At 46.7% G+C, this 15,538-nt stretch overlaps 1 protein-coding gene across 5 annotated transcripts in view; it reads left to right on the forward strand.

Annotated features, from left to right (window-relative positions):
* Nucleotides 1–15,538, forward strand: part of Rbp (RIMS binding protein) — a 419,392-nt gene that overhangs the window by 132,313 nt on the left and 271,541 nt on the right. For all 5 annotated transcript variants that reach the window (XM_075889336.1, XM_075889331.1, XM_075889334.1 and 2 more), the window contains exons 2-3: nt 1,776–1,880; nt 10,124–10,210. In XM_075889336.1, the coding sequence (XP_075745451.1) occupies nt 1,797–1,880; nt 10,124–10,210 (171 nt within the window). In that variant the 5' untranslated portion in view covers nt 1,776–1,796. The remainder of the gene's footprint in view (nt 1–1,775; nt 1,881–10,123; nt 10,211–15,538) is intronic.

Below are 15,538 nucleotides of genomic sequence, written 5' to 3' on the forward strand. Positions count from 1 at the left end.
GCGGGATCGTTTGTCTCCCGTACACGAGCTGTGATAAGTCGCCAGTACTCTGCGACCTTACCCGATATACCACGTTCGTGATGAAATAAAGCCCGTTACGTATGTGCCCATGACTGCGCTCGCGCGGGGTTTATGCAAAACGACTATGTTTTGTCCTTACAGTATCTCGCAGTGTCATCGTCGTTAGGCCTAGCTATCGCTTTTGTAAGAGAAAAAATGGTGGGAGGGAGGTTCGCGGGATGGTACCAGGACAGCATCTGGGGTGTATTTCGATAATAAAATTCTGTTTTACGATCTGTGGTCCACCAGTGAGTAGCAATATTGATCGAGCCACGAGAATGATCCACGATGAAAGAGTTCTTAACCTTTATAGAAATCCGCTGCGGTAGTCAGTGGAGGTGAGCGAGAAAGAAAAAAAAAGAATTAGCTTAGCAGGATAAAAAATAACGCACTCACATTAAGCCAATGGTTTTACTCTCCTGCCGTGACTTCAGAACTTTTGAATATCGATTGCGAGCGAGCCTTGGATCACGTCTGGGTCTACAAATACCCGTTAAAGAAGCGTCCTTGGTTTCCGAAGAACCCATGGTATTGAGCTGTAGAACGTGTACATGTACGCCTGTGGCCTTGTTTATTATATACCTCAAGCCAACCGATATGCGCCATGGTAAGGTCAACGCGGCCCATGCTTCGATTTCTGTAACGTATATAGTGACCCGGGGTAGCTTATAGAATGGTGGTGTGGTCACTTTTTGCGATCCAAGTACTTGCGTATTTATGATAACGCCATCGTATAAGGACCGTCAGGACTCGGGCGTATGAGAATAAGTAGCCACGCGCGCTTTATTTTTTTATTGTTTTATGTAACGGGCCCATTACACGTCTAACCACTGCCTAGTACAGGCCGCGCCTGGATGTGCGGGGTCCGCCTCAGTGGCTACGGCGCTCGAATGCAGACCCAAAGGTCGTGGGGTCGTGCTGATCCAGGCCGTGGTGGTCGCATTTCAATGGGTTCTAAATGGTGGAGGCCCGTGCACTATACTATAGCAGTGCACTTTAAAGAGCACCAGCTGGTCAAAATTTTCGGAGCCTTCCACTATGGCGTCTCTCATAATCATGTCGTGGTCTAGAGACTTGAAACCCCAGATATTGAAAAAAAATGATGCCTGATCGAGAACTCTTCGTATAATTTCATACTCTTCTGATAGGACTGCGCGATCAACGTGAACATAAAACTTTTTTTTGTGTGTGTGTGTGGGGGGGGGGGGGGACCAATGCGGCCACAAACGATAACACTTTTTTGCCACATGTGTAAATGCCGACGTGCCTGACCGCTGATGTGAGTGTAATTTTTTTTGGCAACAAGTTCGCCCAATAAGAAGCATTGACGATTTGATTTGTGGGGTTTAACGTCCCAAAACCACCATATGATTATGAGAGACGCCGTCGTGGAAGGCTCCGGAAATTACGACCAACTGGGGTTCTTTAACGTGCACCTAAATCTTAGGTACACGGGCCTCAAACGTTTTCGCCTCCATCGAATATGCGGCCGCTACAGCTGTGATTAGATCTAGCTGTCTTTCGGTCAGCAGGCCTACCGCGGGCCAGCGTGATCACCGCGGTCATGCAGGACCACGGTAGTTACGCTGGTCCCTTACCGGCATCACTATATGATTTCTGCACCGCCATGACTAAGTGTCAACGATTTTGCCATTGTGTACAGAAATCTTGGTGAAAATGTCGTGTTAAATGTGTACTTGTTCTTTTCGACGCAGGGCGGCGGCGGCTGGGCCGACATGGAGGCGGCCGAGCGGAGGGCGGCGGGCCCCGAATTGCGGCCGCCCTCCTCGAGTTTCTCGGGCCCAGTGCACAGGGCAAGGGTATGTCACACTCCAAACGTGTGCCTAGTATAAATAATCTCGTTTCGAAATATTAGTCATTGCACCGTGTTTTTCCTCTGACAGAGCTACTACCGTTAAAGTCTTAGCCGTTGCCCTATTAAGTTACCTTATTTCCTTAGGGCTTTCTGATCTGAGTAAATGATAAGAATGAGGCTCCGTACCGCGCGTGTTGTACTTTACGTTCTTGTGTGGTTCTTCGCTGAATACTGTAACCCACTGTTCTCTATACAACACTTTACTGTATTGCATTGTACTGTACTGTACTGTACTGTACTGTACCGTACTGTACTGTACCGTACTGTACCGTACTGTACCGTACTGTACCGTACTGTACTGTACTGTACTGTACTGTACTGTGCTATTTTGCACCGCTCTTTGCGGTGCTTTAATGCAGTGTATACTGTACTTTTCATTGTGGTACTGCTAAGTACTCTACTTTTCTGTTTGTTTATCTATTGTGTACTAAACTGTGTTTTACTGTGCTGCGTGCTATTGTACTGGGGCTGTACAGTGCTTCATCATACCTTACCGTACTCAACTGCACTGTACTGTGCTATTCTGTACTAGTCTGTACTGTACGTTGCGGCTGTTTTTCGCACTGTTCAACAACTAGCCCATCAATGTTACATATTCGTTCGCGTTTTCTAGCCCTCTGTGCCCCTGGTATATTAGGCGCTTTGTTTTAGTACGGATCGCGGATGATACTGACAGGTGAAGTGGAAAGCTTTTATCAAGCAAAAAAAAAAAAAGCTTTGTGTAAGATAGTCTACCATCATTTGCGTAGTTATAGACAGCCCTAACGGCTGTTCAGAGTAGTCCCCAAGTCCATAATTAACGGCCAGACTATACCGCATTTTTGTGAAGTAGAGTTTCGCTGGAGACCCTGACGAGTCTTCAGATGGCTGGGGTGGTATCCGTTGGCATCCCCGTAAACCTTGTTGATTTTACGTAGATCAGAATGCGTAGACGAAAGACTGCTTTTCGACAAGTACTGTCGAGGCCTCCTAGAGCATTCGCTAAGTTTACCTTTTCTCGCACTGCATAATTATCAGCCAGGTCAGTGTCAAGATTTATACCTGTACCGTTGTAGTTCCCTTAAACTTGGAAGTTACACGTGACGCCACATTTCCAGCAGAACTACTGGCGTGTAACACCACGATTCATAGCAGCGTCAGTGTTTCTTGTGCCACTAAGACCCCCATCACAAACGCTTGTAAATTTGATAGATGTGTGGGGTTTAACGTCCCAAAACCACCATATGATTATGAGAGACGCCGTAGTGGAGGGCTCCGAAAATTTCGACCGCCTGGGGTTCTTTAACGTGCACCCAAATCTGAGCACACGGGCCTACATCGTTTTCGCCTCCATCGAAAATTCAGCCGCCGCAGCCGGCATTCGAACCCGCGACCTGCGGGTCAGCAGCCGAGTACCTTAGCCAGTAGACCACCGCGGCGTGGGCGAACGCTTGTAGCCTGTCAAAAGATGTTTAATATATGTGTATCGAAATATGGCATTCCACTGAAGTCGCGCCAACTCTGAGATGGAAAGTTGTGCGTCGCCTATGCGAGAAGCGTTCGGTGCCGAAAGGAAACCGTCGCTCGGAACAAATGTGGTTTGGCCGGGGCCGAGAGCTCCTCTGCTTAGCATTCACAACGCGTTCGGCACTTTCACATGCGTGCTGCCGTCTGTTTACTTGTTGTTTATTTCTTGTTTGTTACTAGGACAGTGACGAGTGGTCAAATATACGCCCGAACTGGAGGGAAAGACGAGAGAACGAGTTGGTGCGAGACCTTTTTTTTACAAACGCTGGCAGCCGCAACCGAAACTCTCTGCAGACGGATGGGTATACAGCTTTGCTCGACGTGCGCGCTTTTACCGACGCAAGCGATAAAAACCAGTGGTAAAAAACTCGACTAACGAAGTGTCCGAGCTCACAAAGCTTTTTAGCATCGCGAAGCTGTTTTAAGTCGTAGGAAGTGATATGCGTGATGTGTGTCCTACGCTGCTTGTCTATGGCCTTTTATGCAGACGCTGCTTACAACGAAGCCGGTAAAGCTATACACCCGTATTCTAGAACGTCCTTTCACTCAACGCTTCACCTTCACTCGAGAAAGCCGATGGGAGCGCCGTCTCTAGGCACGGTAACTCACTGCATATCAGCCACGATCTGCTGCGATTCTTGAGTAGCGCAGCATCATTTTCAGCCGAGCAGCAGCGCAGTGCTCAACTCAGTCAAGTGACGCGTGAAAGTTTAGTCGAGGAGCGTTTCTTAATACGGGGGACAGTCTACCGGCTTTATTGATAGAGTTCGAAAACCCGCCGATGCACTCTATCACGACGCGTCCGATTGCAGGCTTCTGACTACTGCATGAACTTAGTCCCACAATTTATGTGAGCTTCCCAACTTAAGAAACTGGAGCCTCCCGATGCTTGAAAACGGGGTTTATTCAAAATAAAACCACAACCCGACTCCGCGGGTTGTTGTTCCAGTGCATGAATCTGATGCTGATGCTGATGACCTCTGATGGATGGCGCTTACCCACAAAGGGGGATGGGCCAAGAACCGGGCGGCAGGCTACTTAAATGAAACTAAACTAAAAATGAAGCCAATCTGAAAAAGTAGCTTAAAATAATACTACCAAAAAACAAAAATGTGTGCTGAGCAAGCGGTCAAACCATCTTTTGTTTTTGAAAGACATTACTATGAATTATAAACTAAAGATCTGAAAAGGTAGTGGTTCACTAGCATGGTAATCTTTTAGTTGCGTTGGTGTAGTCAAACACAGCGGAGCATATATCCCTGTGGCAGTAACCAAATGAAGTTCCGCCAAGTGATAAAATTACTGGTAAATTTACTTGTATTCCTAGCTTTTGTAATGGGGCTACTGAACATCTTTTTCTCTGATAAGAATAACGATGACAGAATAAAAAGAAATGTTCAATTGTTTTAATTTCGTTACACCAAATGCATAGCGGTGACGCCTTGAGCTGAGCTTTATTAAGGTAATAATTTAGTTGTGGAACTGCACAGCGCAATCTGGTATAAGTGACCTCTAACTGGCGAGATAAACACCATTGTTTATTCCAGCAATAGCTCAAATGCTCGAAATCTTTGAAGTTATCTAAATTACCTTTTCCCCATTGCAGGCAAGCATTTCGGAACCTTAGCGCGGTTACGTAAGCCGTATCTGGAAAAACTGGAATGGTGGGCCCACCCAGGGATACTGCTGCTAAAGAGTCCGCCATTTCGTTCAAATATAATCCGCGGTGGCCTGGTACCCATAGCAAATGCAGTTTTTTTTACGTTTTTCGGTACTAAATGCCGAAACGTATTCATCAGCTCTGAATTTACTGCCGCGGAAAGTGCATTACAAACTGATAACGAATCTGTAATGATCACTGCTAATGATTCGCTTGAGGGTAATTTGCGTAGGGCAAGAACAATGGCCAATAATTCTGCCATGAATACCGGGGTATAATCTGGGAGTCGAATCGAAAAGGACCAGTCCAAAGAAGGAGAGAAGATGCCAACCCCAGCCTTTTCTTTTGACACAGATGCATCAGTCGCTATGATATTGCTTATTTCTAGGTGGGCTAGATAATCTGCTAACTGGTCGAAAGCAAAACGGATCGTCGTCGTCGTCTTCGATCTTTTTCCAACACCCAATCACTTAATTAGGTCAGACTAATTGACCGACCTTTGAAGCAACAAAGCGGGGCGCGAACTTTTCGTGGGAAGTTTTAGGTTGGCTTGCAAAACGTTATTTTTGAAAGTTCTCAATTTCTATTTATTGAAAATTAGTGTTCTTCGGCTTACTAGAGGTGCCCGAAACATTAAAAGTTTACCACGTGACCTCCTCGCGTATGCGCGCCGTGAGATATGTGCTCACGTTTTTAGTTACTTGCATTCGCCGTGGTGATATCAATACAGTGTTTCCCGTGATGCTATAGCGTTAAAACATTGCGGATGGCAGAGCACTGCGACAGCTGTCCCATGGTACTGTCCCATTAGGTTCGCTCTTCTCGTGTAGAATACGTGGCCTCCTTACGTGCGCAGTGTTCGGTGTGGCAATCAGGGCAGTCACCTAGGGATGTGCGAAATTGTTCCTGGGATAATGACAATATTCACTGCTAAAAATTGATTATCCGCCAAATTTTAGGGTCGCTTTGCCGTGCAGTGCACGAGTATAGTGGAGAAGCACCACGGTTCGGCCCGTGCCAGCTGTGTTGATTCTTAGTCCGGTGCAGTTTCCCCATTGTAGCAACACATCCACCGACACCAGCTTCACCACCACCCGCAGGCTGGTTAAAGAAAAAAAAAAGCACTCACGTTTTAAGCTCTACTTGCCGTTATTTCGCTTTCTCCTTTTAAATCGAAGCTGCACATCACTAAGAATTTGGAAAATATGGCGGCCCATGAGTGTGCATGCAGGAACTATAAAAAAGTAATGGCAACATACAATACAAGGATATGTCTCTGCTCTTGCGCTGGCTTCCGTTCAGGTGTTGTTGGCATGTGTAACTGTAGGGATCACGCCCGCTGCGGCATGAATCGCCACTCATGAATTAATTTAGGTGTTCCTAGTATGTTTTACGCTAGCGTCACCGAACGTAAAGTTTGAAACGCGCATCTCTTGAATGTGATTATAAAGAAATCAAGAGCTGCAACAGAAGACATATCAATAGATTCTAGCTCTCAATAAACACCGGGACCGCACGTTTCAGCATCACTGGTTAAACATCATTACGGAGCGCTTGGGCGGTGATATATACATTTTTTACACCATATTAACACGATAACTTTCTTATCGCAACTGCTTGCTTTGCGCTTGCCACCTCTATTTACGCATGTTTCATCTAATATATATATTTTTTTCTTCCTGCTCTTCTCGAGGCTACTTCTCGAAGGGAAGTGTCTCCGGAATCATAAACTTTGCACAACGCTGCGTTCTTTCCGTAGAGCGAATACCCGGAGTGGTTTTTAATTGGCCGCCACAGTGTGGTGCTTGTGGTCCACACTATCGGGTGTGTGTGCACGTCTGAGGAATGTATTTTCTTGTTTTTATCAATTCTTTCGCTTGGTCACATCAGATTTTCCCGCCCGACACAAATGCTTCAGCCTCGCACCATCGTAAAAATAAAATTACATTTTAATTTATGATGGACACAGATCATCGCCCCGTGATAGATGAGGCGCTGATCGCGTCCATCAATCATTCTATCCATGATGAAATGTGTTGGACAAAGCGGAAACGAAAAAAAAAGAGGGACATCGACGTAGTTAGGATTGGCTGAAACGTAAAGCAGCATGGTGTCTCATATACAGAAAGCAACATTGACGAGTCAGGCTTTCTCTGTGGCCATTGTTATAGTTGTGTCGTATTTTTGATGAAATAGATAAACAAATAAAATTTTGAACAGTCATTGTTTCTAAAGCAAGCATTTGATGAACATGTAACGGAGCCAAGTCGACTTGTCCCAAGGCCGGTTTTGGGGACGTTCCGTCATCAACGTCTTTTTTTTTTCTTCTCATCTCTTCAGTCCTACTTCTTTTCCTAAACTTTCGCACAGTTCGCAAACACAATGACAAACTGTGGCAGTTTTATGGCCCCACAGTACCACTTGACCGACAGATCAACGATTAAACGTGATTACGGGTACATTGCATCAATAAAAAAACGATAAAAAAATGTTGTCTACGTGGATGTAGTGAGACTGATGCATACACGCTTGTAGCGTTTTCATAGTGATGTGTTTTGTTTCGCTGGTCTAAAATAGTGCAAAAAAGTAACAACATTTGAAACGGGATATTGCCGTCCACTCGTCTGCGACCGAACGCTGTTCAAGGAAACCCATGTAAGAGGAAATACATGGGATGTAAAACAAAACGAAACAAACTCGCAGAGCGTTATGCTACGCATGCAGATAGGGGATGAAGTTCAGGTGAGAAAGGGGCGGCCGCTGTGTCCCGGCGAACCAACCTCGATGGGAACGGACAGGTGTTCACGAGCTGTGATCGAAGCGCCCCCCCCCCCCCCCCCCGCCCTGCGTTGCTTCCGCGTCGTCTCCGCCGAGCAGAGGGATGTACTATCTCGTTTTCGTTGTTGCCGTGAAAGAGCCGCTCAGGGTCCAGAATTCGCGAAGCTCTTTTCACCGGCTGCGGCTGCTGCATTTCCGATGGAGGCGGAAATGTTGTAGGCCCGTGTGCTCAGATTTGGGTGCACGTTAAAGAACCCCAGGTGGTCCAAATTTTCCGGAGCCCTTCACTACGGCGTCTCTCATAATCATATGGTAGTTTTGGGACGTTAAACCATACATATCTATCAACCTCTTTTTTTATTTTTGTGCTTAAGTCAGCAAAGATTTAGCAGTTACGCTTCACCACCTTCACCTTCTATTATCACTATTTCAAATCAGCTCACGAAGTTCGAAACGATTTGTTCTTTTCCTCGAAATAAAACTGAAACAGGGCAATAAAGAAAGCCACAAGTCTGTTCTAAGCTCGCAAGCACGACGACTATGGGGAAATCTATGTACTATACATCATTCCCATGGTGTCTGAACGATCGCAGATCCAGGGTCCCCTCTAGTCAATTTGAGCAAACTTTATGGTGAGAGGTATGCAGAAAGAGGGAGAGCGGGACCACACATCGAGTCACGACACCAATATTGGTCTATAAACACCTGTGCGAGTCTGTTGTTAAAGAAGTTGAGCAACGCCTTTGTCGCCTTCGTACGCGATAACTTCACCAGACCGCAGCATCCTAAAACGGCTGCTGCCGACACCGCCCGCTGTCTCGTCAAAGCGAGCCACAGCGATTGCTATTGGTTGTCTATACAAATTGGTGTGGAGACTGTTTTGATGCACATGCGCGATAGACCATGTATCCCCCTTAAATACTTTTTTCTGTTTAATGAACCTTCAGTTGTGAGAGCAAGCGCTGTCCTTGTCACCCTCTTCTGTCCGTCTGTCTTCACTGCGCTTCAACAAAAATTTTCAATCATGTCGCAGAAGACGTGCTATAATGTCTCCTCGATATACCACAGTTGTCACCAAAATGGTTGTGGGGCCGAGGAAAATGAGTTCGTATAACGCTTCAAGTGAAGGTTTTCGTCGCTACACCGTAGACGTCGCCAATTCTCAATTGCCGTACCGTTGCTCGCTGATCGACCATGCTCGGGTCACTGATTGTGCGCCAGGGCCTTCGTGGCTTGGCTCAACGAGCGAGACCGCGATTCCGTGTGTCGGGTTGCCCTCGCTCTCTCCTCCTGTCCATTGTTAGCGGCACGAAAACAAAGAAAGACGGGCGCCTGGTCGTCGAGGGGCACGCCCCCGGAGAACGCAGGCACGTTCTCTTGTCCGCACGAAATGTGCGTATTTCAAAAGAGAGAAAGGAGGCTTTCTCGAAAGCGTGGCTCGACGTGTAGGTTAGTCCTAGCGTGTAGTTATGCAGTGAAATGAACAAGACCCAGCCCGCCCTGTGTTTCGTCAATTTGCCCCACGTTTTTAGTAGCCGAGAACGTTGGAACAACGCAAATGCGCCGCATTTCTTTGTCTCTTATGGGAGCTGGGAAGTTTGACTCGGCACGCAAAATAATAGGTGGAAGAACACAAGTTACTATCCGGAGCGTAGCTTGAACGAGGGGGCTAACAAGTATTTTTAAAGGGACAAGCTGGGCTTGCTATGGTAGACCAGTTCAAGGATGGCAGGGGTTGCTTCGGGGGGAGGCTACCTTGTTTTTTGTCTCCTTCCACTTCCACCCTCCCGTTCCTCACCCCTCAACCACCGTCATGGCTTAACTGTTGTATAGTTCAGCCAAGATTGATAGAACAGTTCACCTATCTACCCCGAACAAATCTTTTTTTGTCGTGCTTCTCATTTACTTAAGTGCATTAATCGTCTTCGAGAATAGTTATCTTGCGTTTTCCTTGATGCTTTGTTTTGCTTCGCTTTGTGGTTCTTCAGCATCGGGAAAAGAACATTTGGATGTCAACGCCAATTGGTTCAATATACCAGTGATAATTTCTCTGATAATTGGTACACTTTGTTACAAAAGAGCGAGAACAGACGCAATTTCCCACTGAATTCAGATTATTCCACTCGGGATGCTTTAACTAAGCGGCGAGACACGTTGGATTTTGAGCCTTTCGTGCTTCGCTCGATAGATCTTTGATCGGTTTTCCCGCGCTTGTTTACTCCTTTTTTCGTCCTTCCTCGCAGGCACCCTCAATCGGCCATCTGCAGCGGAGTCAGAGCATGATACCGCAGAGGAGGCCGTCCAGAACTGCACGGGAAAGGATTGTCACGGTAAATTATTGTTTGTTTGTTTGTTTGTTTGTTTGTAGCCCCTAATCCATAGCTCATTACCACTCTGGGGGATTGGCCAAGAGAACATATAGTCTCATATGGACGATAACTGCACTATTGCTTACAACGAAAAAAAAGGGGGGGGGGGGGGAGTTGACTTTGTCCCTTTTCTTTTTCGTTGTCGTGTGTCGGGCGTCAGCAGCGGAGCGCCGAAGTGCGAAAGCACATTGCTCGAGTGAGCCGTTTTGTGGTTTGCCCCCTGAGGAGTGTAACGGCGCAGTCACTCGCTTTGTGGCGTTCTAAGTGAACTTGTAGGGCACTGCATGACTTTGTCGCTCCTTTTTTTTACTACTTTCTTACTACTGTGTTACTTTGTTACTACCGGTAAATAGAGCGCGACATGGGAAAGCACTCTGGCGGAGGCACCTTTTAGCGGGGGCAGAACACGACGTGAGTGCAATTGAACCCTGGTCGTGTGTGGTGGTGTTGGGCCGTTAGGCCCTTCACGCGCGTTCATTTACGTTAAGGCGACAATATATATATATATATATATATATATATATATATATATATATATATATATATATATTGTAAAATACCACGGTTATGTGGATACCCAGCCGGTATCTTTGGTCTCTCTTAACGCCTTGACAGCTCAGCCACAACAGGGCTAGTCTGTTACTTCCTCCTCCTTTGCTCCCGGGATAAATCCTGACCTTTCTGCTTCTCAACCTGAGGCGTTGCTAAATTTGCTAACGAAACACCAGGCCTCCTTCGACGCCAATGCTTCGGCACTAGGACAGAGCACAGTTGCGCATCGTCGCATCGACACTGAAGGTCAGACTCTTGTACGCCGTCGTCCCTACCGAGTCTCCTTAGCCGAGCGCAAAATCATCGAGGAGAACCTGTCCGATATGCTAAAAAGAAACATCATACGACCCTCTACCAGTTCTTGGTCATCACCCGTTGTGTTGGTACAAAAAAAGGATGGATCGGTACGATTTTGTGTTGATTACCGCGCGCTCAACAAGATTACCCGAAAGGATGTATATCCGATGCCCCGTATAGATGATGCATTTGACTCATTGCAAGGCGCCCAATACTTCTCCACCTTTGACCTTCGGCCCGGATATTGCAAATACCAATGGACGAAGCAGACAAAGAAAAGACCGCCTTTTCTATACGCTGGACGGTCTTTACGAGTTTAACGTAATGCCATTCGGCCTATATAATGCTCCCGCCACATTTGAAAGGATGATCGACACTGTTCTTCGTCGCCTCAATTGGAAAACTTGTCTATGCTACCTTGAGGATATCGTCGTGTTTTCTTCCATTTTTGCTGATCATCTGCAACGCCTAGATCAAGTGCTCACATGTCTCTCCAATGCTGGACTTCAACTCAACACAAATAAGTGCCATTTTGGCAACACATCTATAAAATTTCTGGGACGTATTGTTAGTAAAGATGGCATCCAGCCCGATCCGGACAAAATTTCCGCACTCCCCAACTTTCCGCGACCCTTTCGTTCCAAAGAACTACGCAGTTTCCTTGGACTCGCATCCTACTTTCGCCACTTCATTCGCAACTTTGCCACTATTGCCGCTCCTCTCCACAAGCTCTTTGCTAGTACCGGTTCCTTCGATTGGAATGATCAATGCGAAGCCTCATTTCAAGAACTCAAGCATGCACTGACATCCCCACCAGTGGTTTGTTATTTCGATGACAAGGCACCTACGTTATTACACACTGACGCTAGTGGACAAGGAATCGGCGCCGTACTCCTCCAGCGCGACCATGCCTTTCGCGAGAAAGTTGTCGCGTATGCAAGCCGCACTCTGACCTCTGCAGAGAAGAGGTACTCGATAACCAAACAAGAGTGCTTGGCTGTTGTCTGGTTCATCCAAAAATTTCGTCCGTATCTACATGGTCGACATTTTACTGTTGTGACAGACCACCATGCTCTTTGCTGGTTGTCCACAATCAAAAACTTATGGGGATGACTTGGCCGCTGGACTCTCCGGTTACAATCATATGACTTTGACGTCATCTACAAGACTGGAAGACAACACCAAGATGCCGACGCTTTGTCACGATGCCCTTTGCCGCAGTCTTCGGCGCACGTCACATCCCCTTGCCAAATTGGCTATACGGAGGACGCCTCGTCGATATCATTCATTTTTTCTCTACCTTCATCCACCCGTCCGTCAGTACTTACCACTCACCAGTGAGCCGATTCTTATTGCACTGACCTCATCGGTCAGCTTACCGGCGCTTCAACCTCCACCAAATGCCAGGCTCCGGAAACAGCTTCGACAATTTAAGTTGGAGGACGGTGTGCTAGTGCTATGTCGATACATTTTTCACCCGCAAGGCCACCGATGGGTTCCCGTCGTACCACGCGCACTACGCACTGATGTTCTGCGCGCTTCCCACGACGACCCGACGTCAGGCCACTTGGGTTACTACAAAACATACGAGCGCATCCGCAGTTGATTCTTCTGGCCAGGTCTTTCCACGACGGTAGCTAAATATATCGCCTCGTGCGCACTTTGCCAACATCGCAAGTGGCCCACTACTGCTCCAGTCGGGACCCTACAGCCACTTCCTTGTCCATCAGAGCCGTTCTCTGTCGTCAAAATTGACCTCTTCGGGACCCTCCCAACTACATCAGACGGCAAGAGATGGATCGTCACCGCGGTTGATCACTTGACCCGGTACGCTGAGACAGCCTCGATCACTTCAGGCACTGCTTCCGAAGTAGCAACTTTCTTCTTGAATGCTATATACCTACGTCACGAAGCCCCTCGTGTTCTTTTGAATGACCGGGGCAAGGCATTTCTTTCAAGCACGCTCAGTGAAGTTCTTCAAGCATCAAAAAGAGTTCATAAAACAACGTCTAGCTATCACCTACAAACCAATGGCTTAACGGAAAGATTTCATCGCACGCTGTGTGACATGCTGTCCATGTATATCTGACCGGACCATCGCAATTGGGATGCCATACTTCCCTTTGTCACGTATGCATATAATACGTCAGTTCAACGAACCACAGGCTATTCTCCATTTTTCCTAGTATAGGGACGCCAACAGACATCACCACTCGTCGTTTCATTCTTTTCTGGCCCCGTCAACTCTTCACCATTCGTTTGCGACCAGTTTATGTCCCGTGTTGCTCAATGCCGTCGTATTGCCCGTGTAAACATCGAAGATAGCCAAGAAGATCGCAAACATCGTTACGATGCCACTCACCGCGTCGTTCTCTACCGCCCTGGCGGCAATATACTTCTGTGGACTCCTGCGTGAACGCCTGGCTTATGCGAGAAGCTTGAGTCACGCTATCTTGGTCCCTACAAAGTTGTCAAACAGACATCACTGGTGAACTACCGTGTCACACCTGTTTATGCCCCCACTGACTAACGCTGCTGCGGGACAGAGATTGTGCACGTTTCGCGTCTCAAGCCCTATCGTATGCGTTCCACATCGTAATTCGCGGCCAGGATGGCCGCTTCCGTCGACGGGGGAAATTAGTGTAAGAATTCATTGGACTTCATCTTCCTCATCTGTCAATAACCATCATTAGTCTTCGTTTCGTTCCTCTTCATCTTCGGCGCCATCTTGCTGTTTCTTGAATGAAGCGTCAGCTGAACCGTGGTATTTCAATATATATATATATATATATATATATATATATATATATATATATATATATATATATATATATATATATATATATATATATATATATATATATATATATATATATATATATATATATATATATATATATATATATGGGAAACAAGTGTATACTTAAGGGCTCGTTTTAGTGTATACACAATATTAATGAGATCTGACAGACAATAATGCCAAGGAAGGTATAGGGGAAGTTATTAGGCCAATTGTAATGTAAATGAGAAGAAAGAAAAGTGGGTGAAAAGATAACTTTGCCGTGGGCAGGATCCGAACCTGCGACCTTCGAATAACGCGTTCGATGCTCTACCACTGAGCTACCAAAACAACTATCCCCCCAGCCACATTATTGGGTATCTATGTCAATTTAAACGTGGGAGTGTCAGTTAGCGCCACTAGTAGCCATAGCGGCGAGTGTGGCTCACTCTTTATGAGCCTGTTTGGACTGCACAATGCCTACACCAACAACACAACCGAGAAACTGCCATCAAGAAGACCTGTACGGCTGGTGACCCCGCATTCGAAGAACGTATCCGAGTGTACCAGTAGGTCTATATCGCAATAGAAAATATATGGACGCTATCAGCGCATTTTAGCTGTCACAGTCGCCTCCATGTCCGTTTACAAGGTGTTTGAAGAAATGTGTCCACTATTAACAAACAAACAAACAAAAATGAAACAGAAATGTGATATATGCGTGCTACCTGTGGCGTTCCCTGTACTGTGACAGAAGGCATCTTCAGAAGCATACGAGCATTGAGTACGCCACTAATTATCAAAATTAAAACAATTAACTTTTAAACCAGCGGAAATAAGTGGTGAAGTCCAGAGGGCGAATTCAAGTCCTTGCTGCGATAGTCCATCGCCACTTTGAAATTTCTGGAAGGCGGCTACTGGCAGTCAACGCGGAGCGATCAAATCTGGCTAATTTAGCAGACGAAACCTATAAACCGACGCACCAAACAGCGCATCTACCATTCCCTGCGAAAACGCCCTCGATGACGAAACTGCTTCCTTCGCATCGGGAGAAGAGGAGAAGCGAGCGTCGATGAGTGGCCATGCGACAGGAAAGTGCCGCCACGGAACTAAGCATGTGGACTGACGGTTGATAACGGCGTGGGAAACAGTCTCATCATTGAGGGAGTTTTTGATGTGAATGGTGGGTGCGCTGTTTGGTGCGTCGGTTTCAGTTTCGCCGCCTAAATTAGCCCGATTTCGATCGACCGCCGTGATAATTAGTGGCCGCCTTACAGAAATTTCGAAGTGGCTGTTACCTAGTCGCGTGAAGGACTTGAATTCACCCATTTGGTTCGACCGCTTATTTCCACTGGTTAAGTGGTTACGGGATTGGGTGAAACAAGTTTATTGTTTATCCGGCATAAAGAGGGAAGAGGTAGGGGAATTAAAGAAGACTCTATCGTGCTTGGACGTCCAGGAGTAGCCACCTACTGGGTTTAAAACTGTGAAGGTGCCACTTTCGGCCGTCGACGTTCCAGGATGTCAAGCACGGGCTGGACCACGTGTCTTTCTTTGCCTGGCTCTTCGCTTATGATTTTGCTGCTGATGTTAATTGGCGTTGCTTCTTGGTTACCCAACGGTGGCGCACAGCCCCACAGGAGGTGCCTCTGTGTGACTCG

Source organism: Rhipicephalus microplus, chromosome 3 (genome assembly GCF_043290135.1).
Source record: "Rhipicephalus microplus isolate Deutch F79 chromosome 3, USDA_Rmic, whole genome shotgun sequence".
NCBI classification, from domain to species: Eukaryota; Metazoa; Arthropoda; class Arachnida; order Ixodida; family Ixodidae; genus Rhipicephalus; species Rhipicephalus microplus.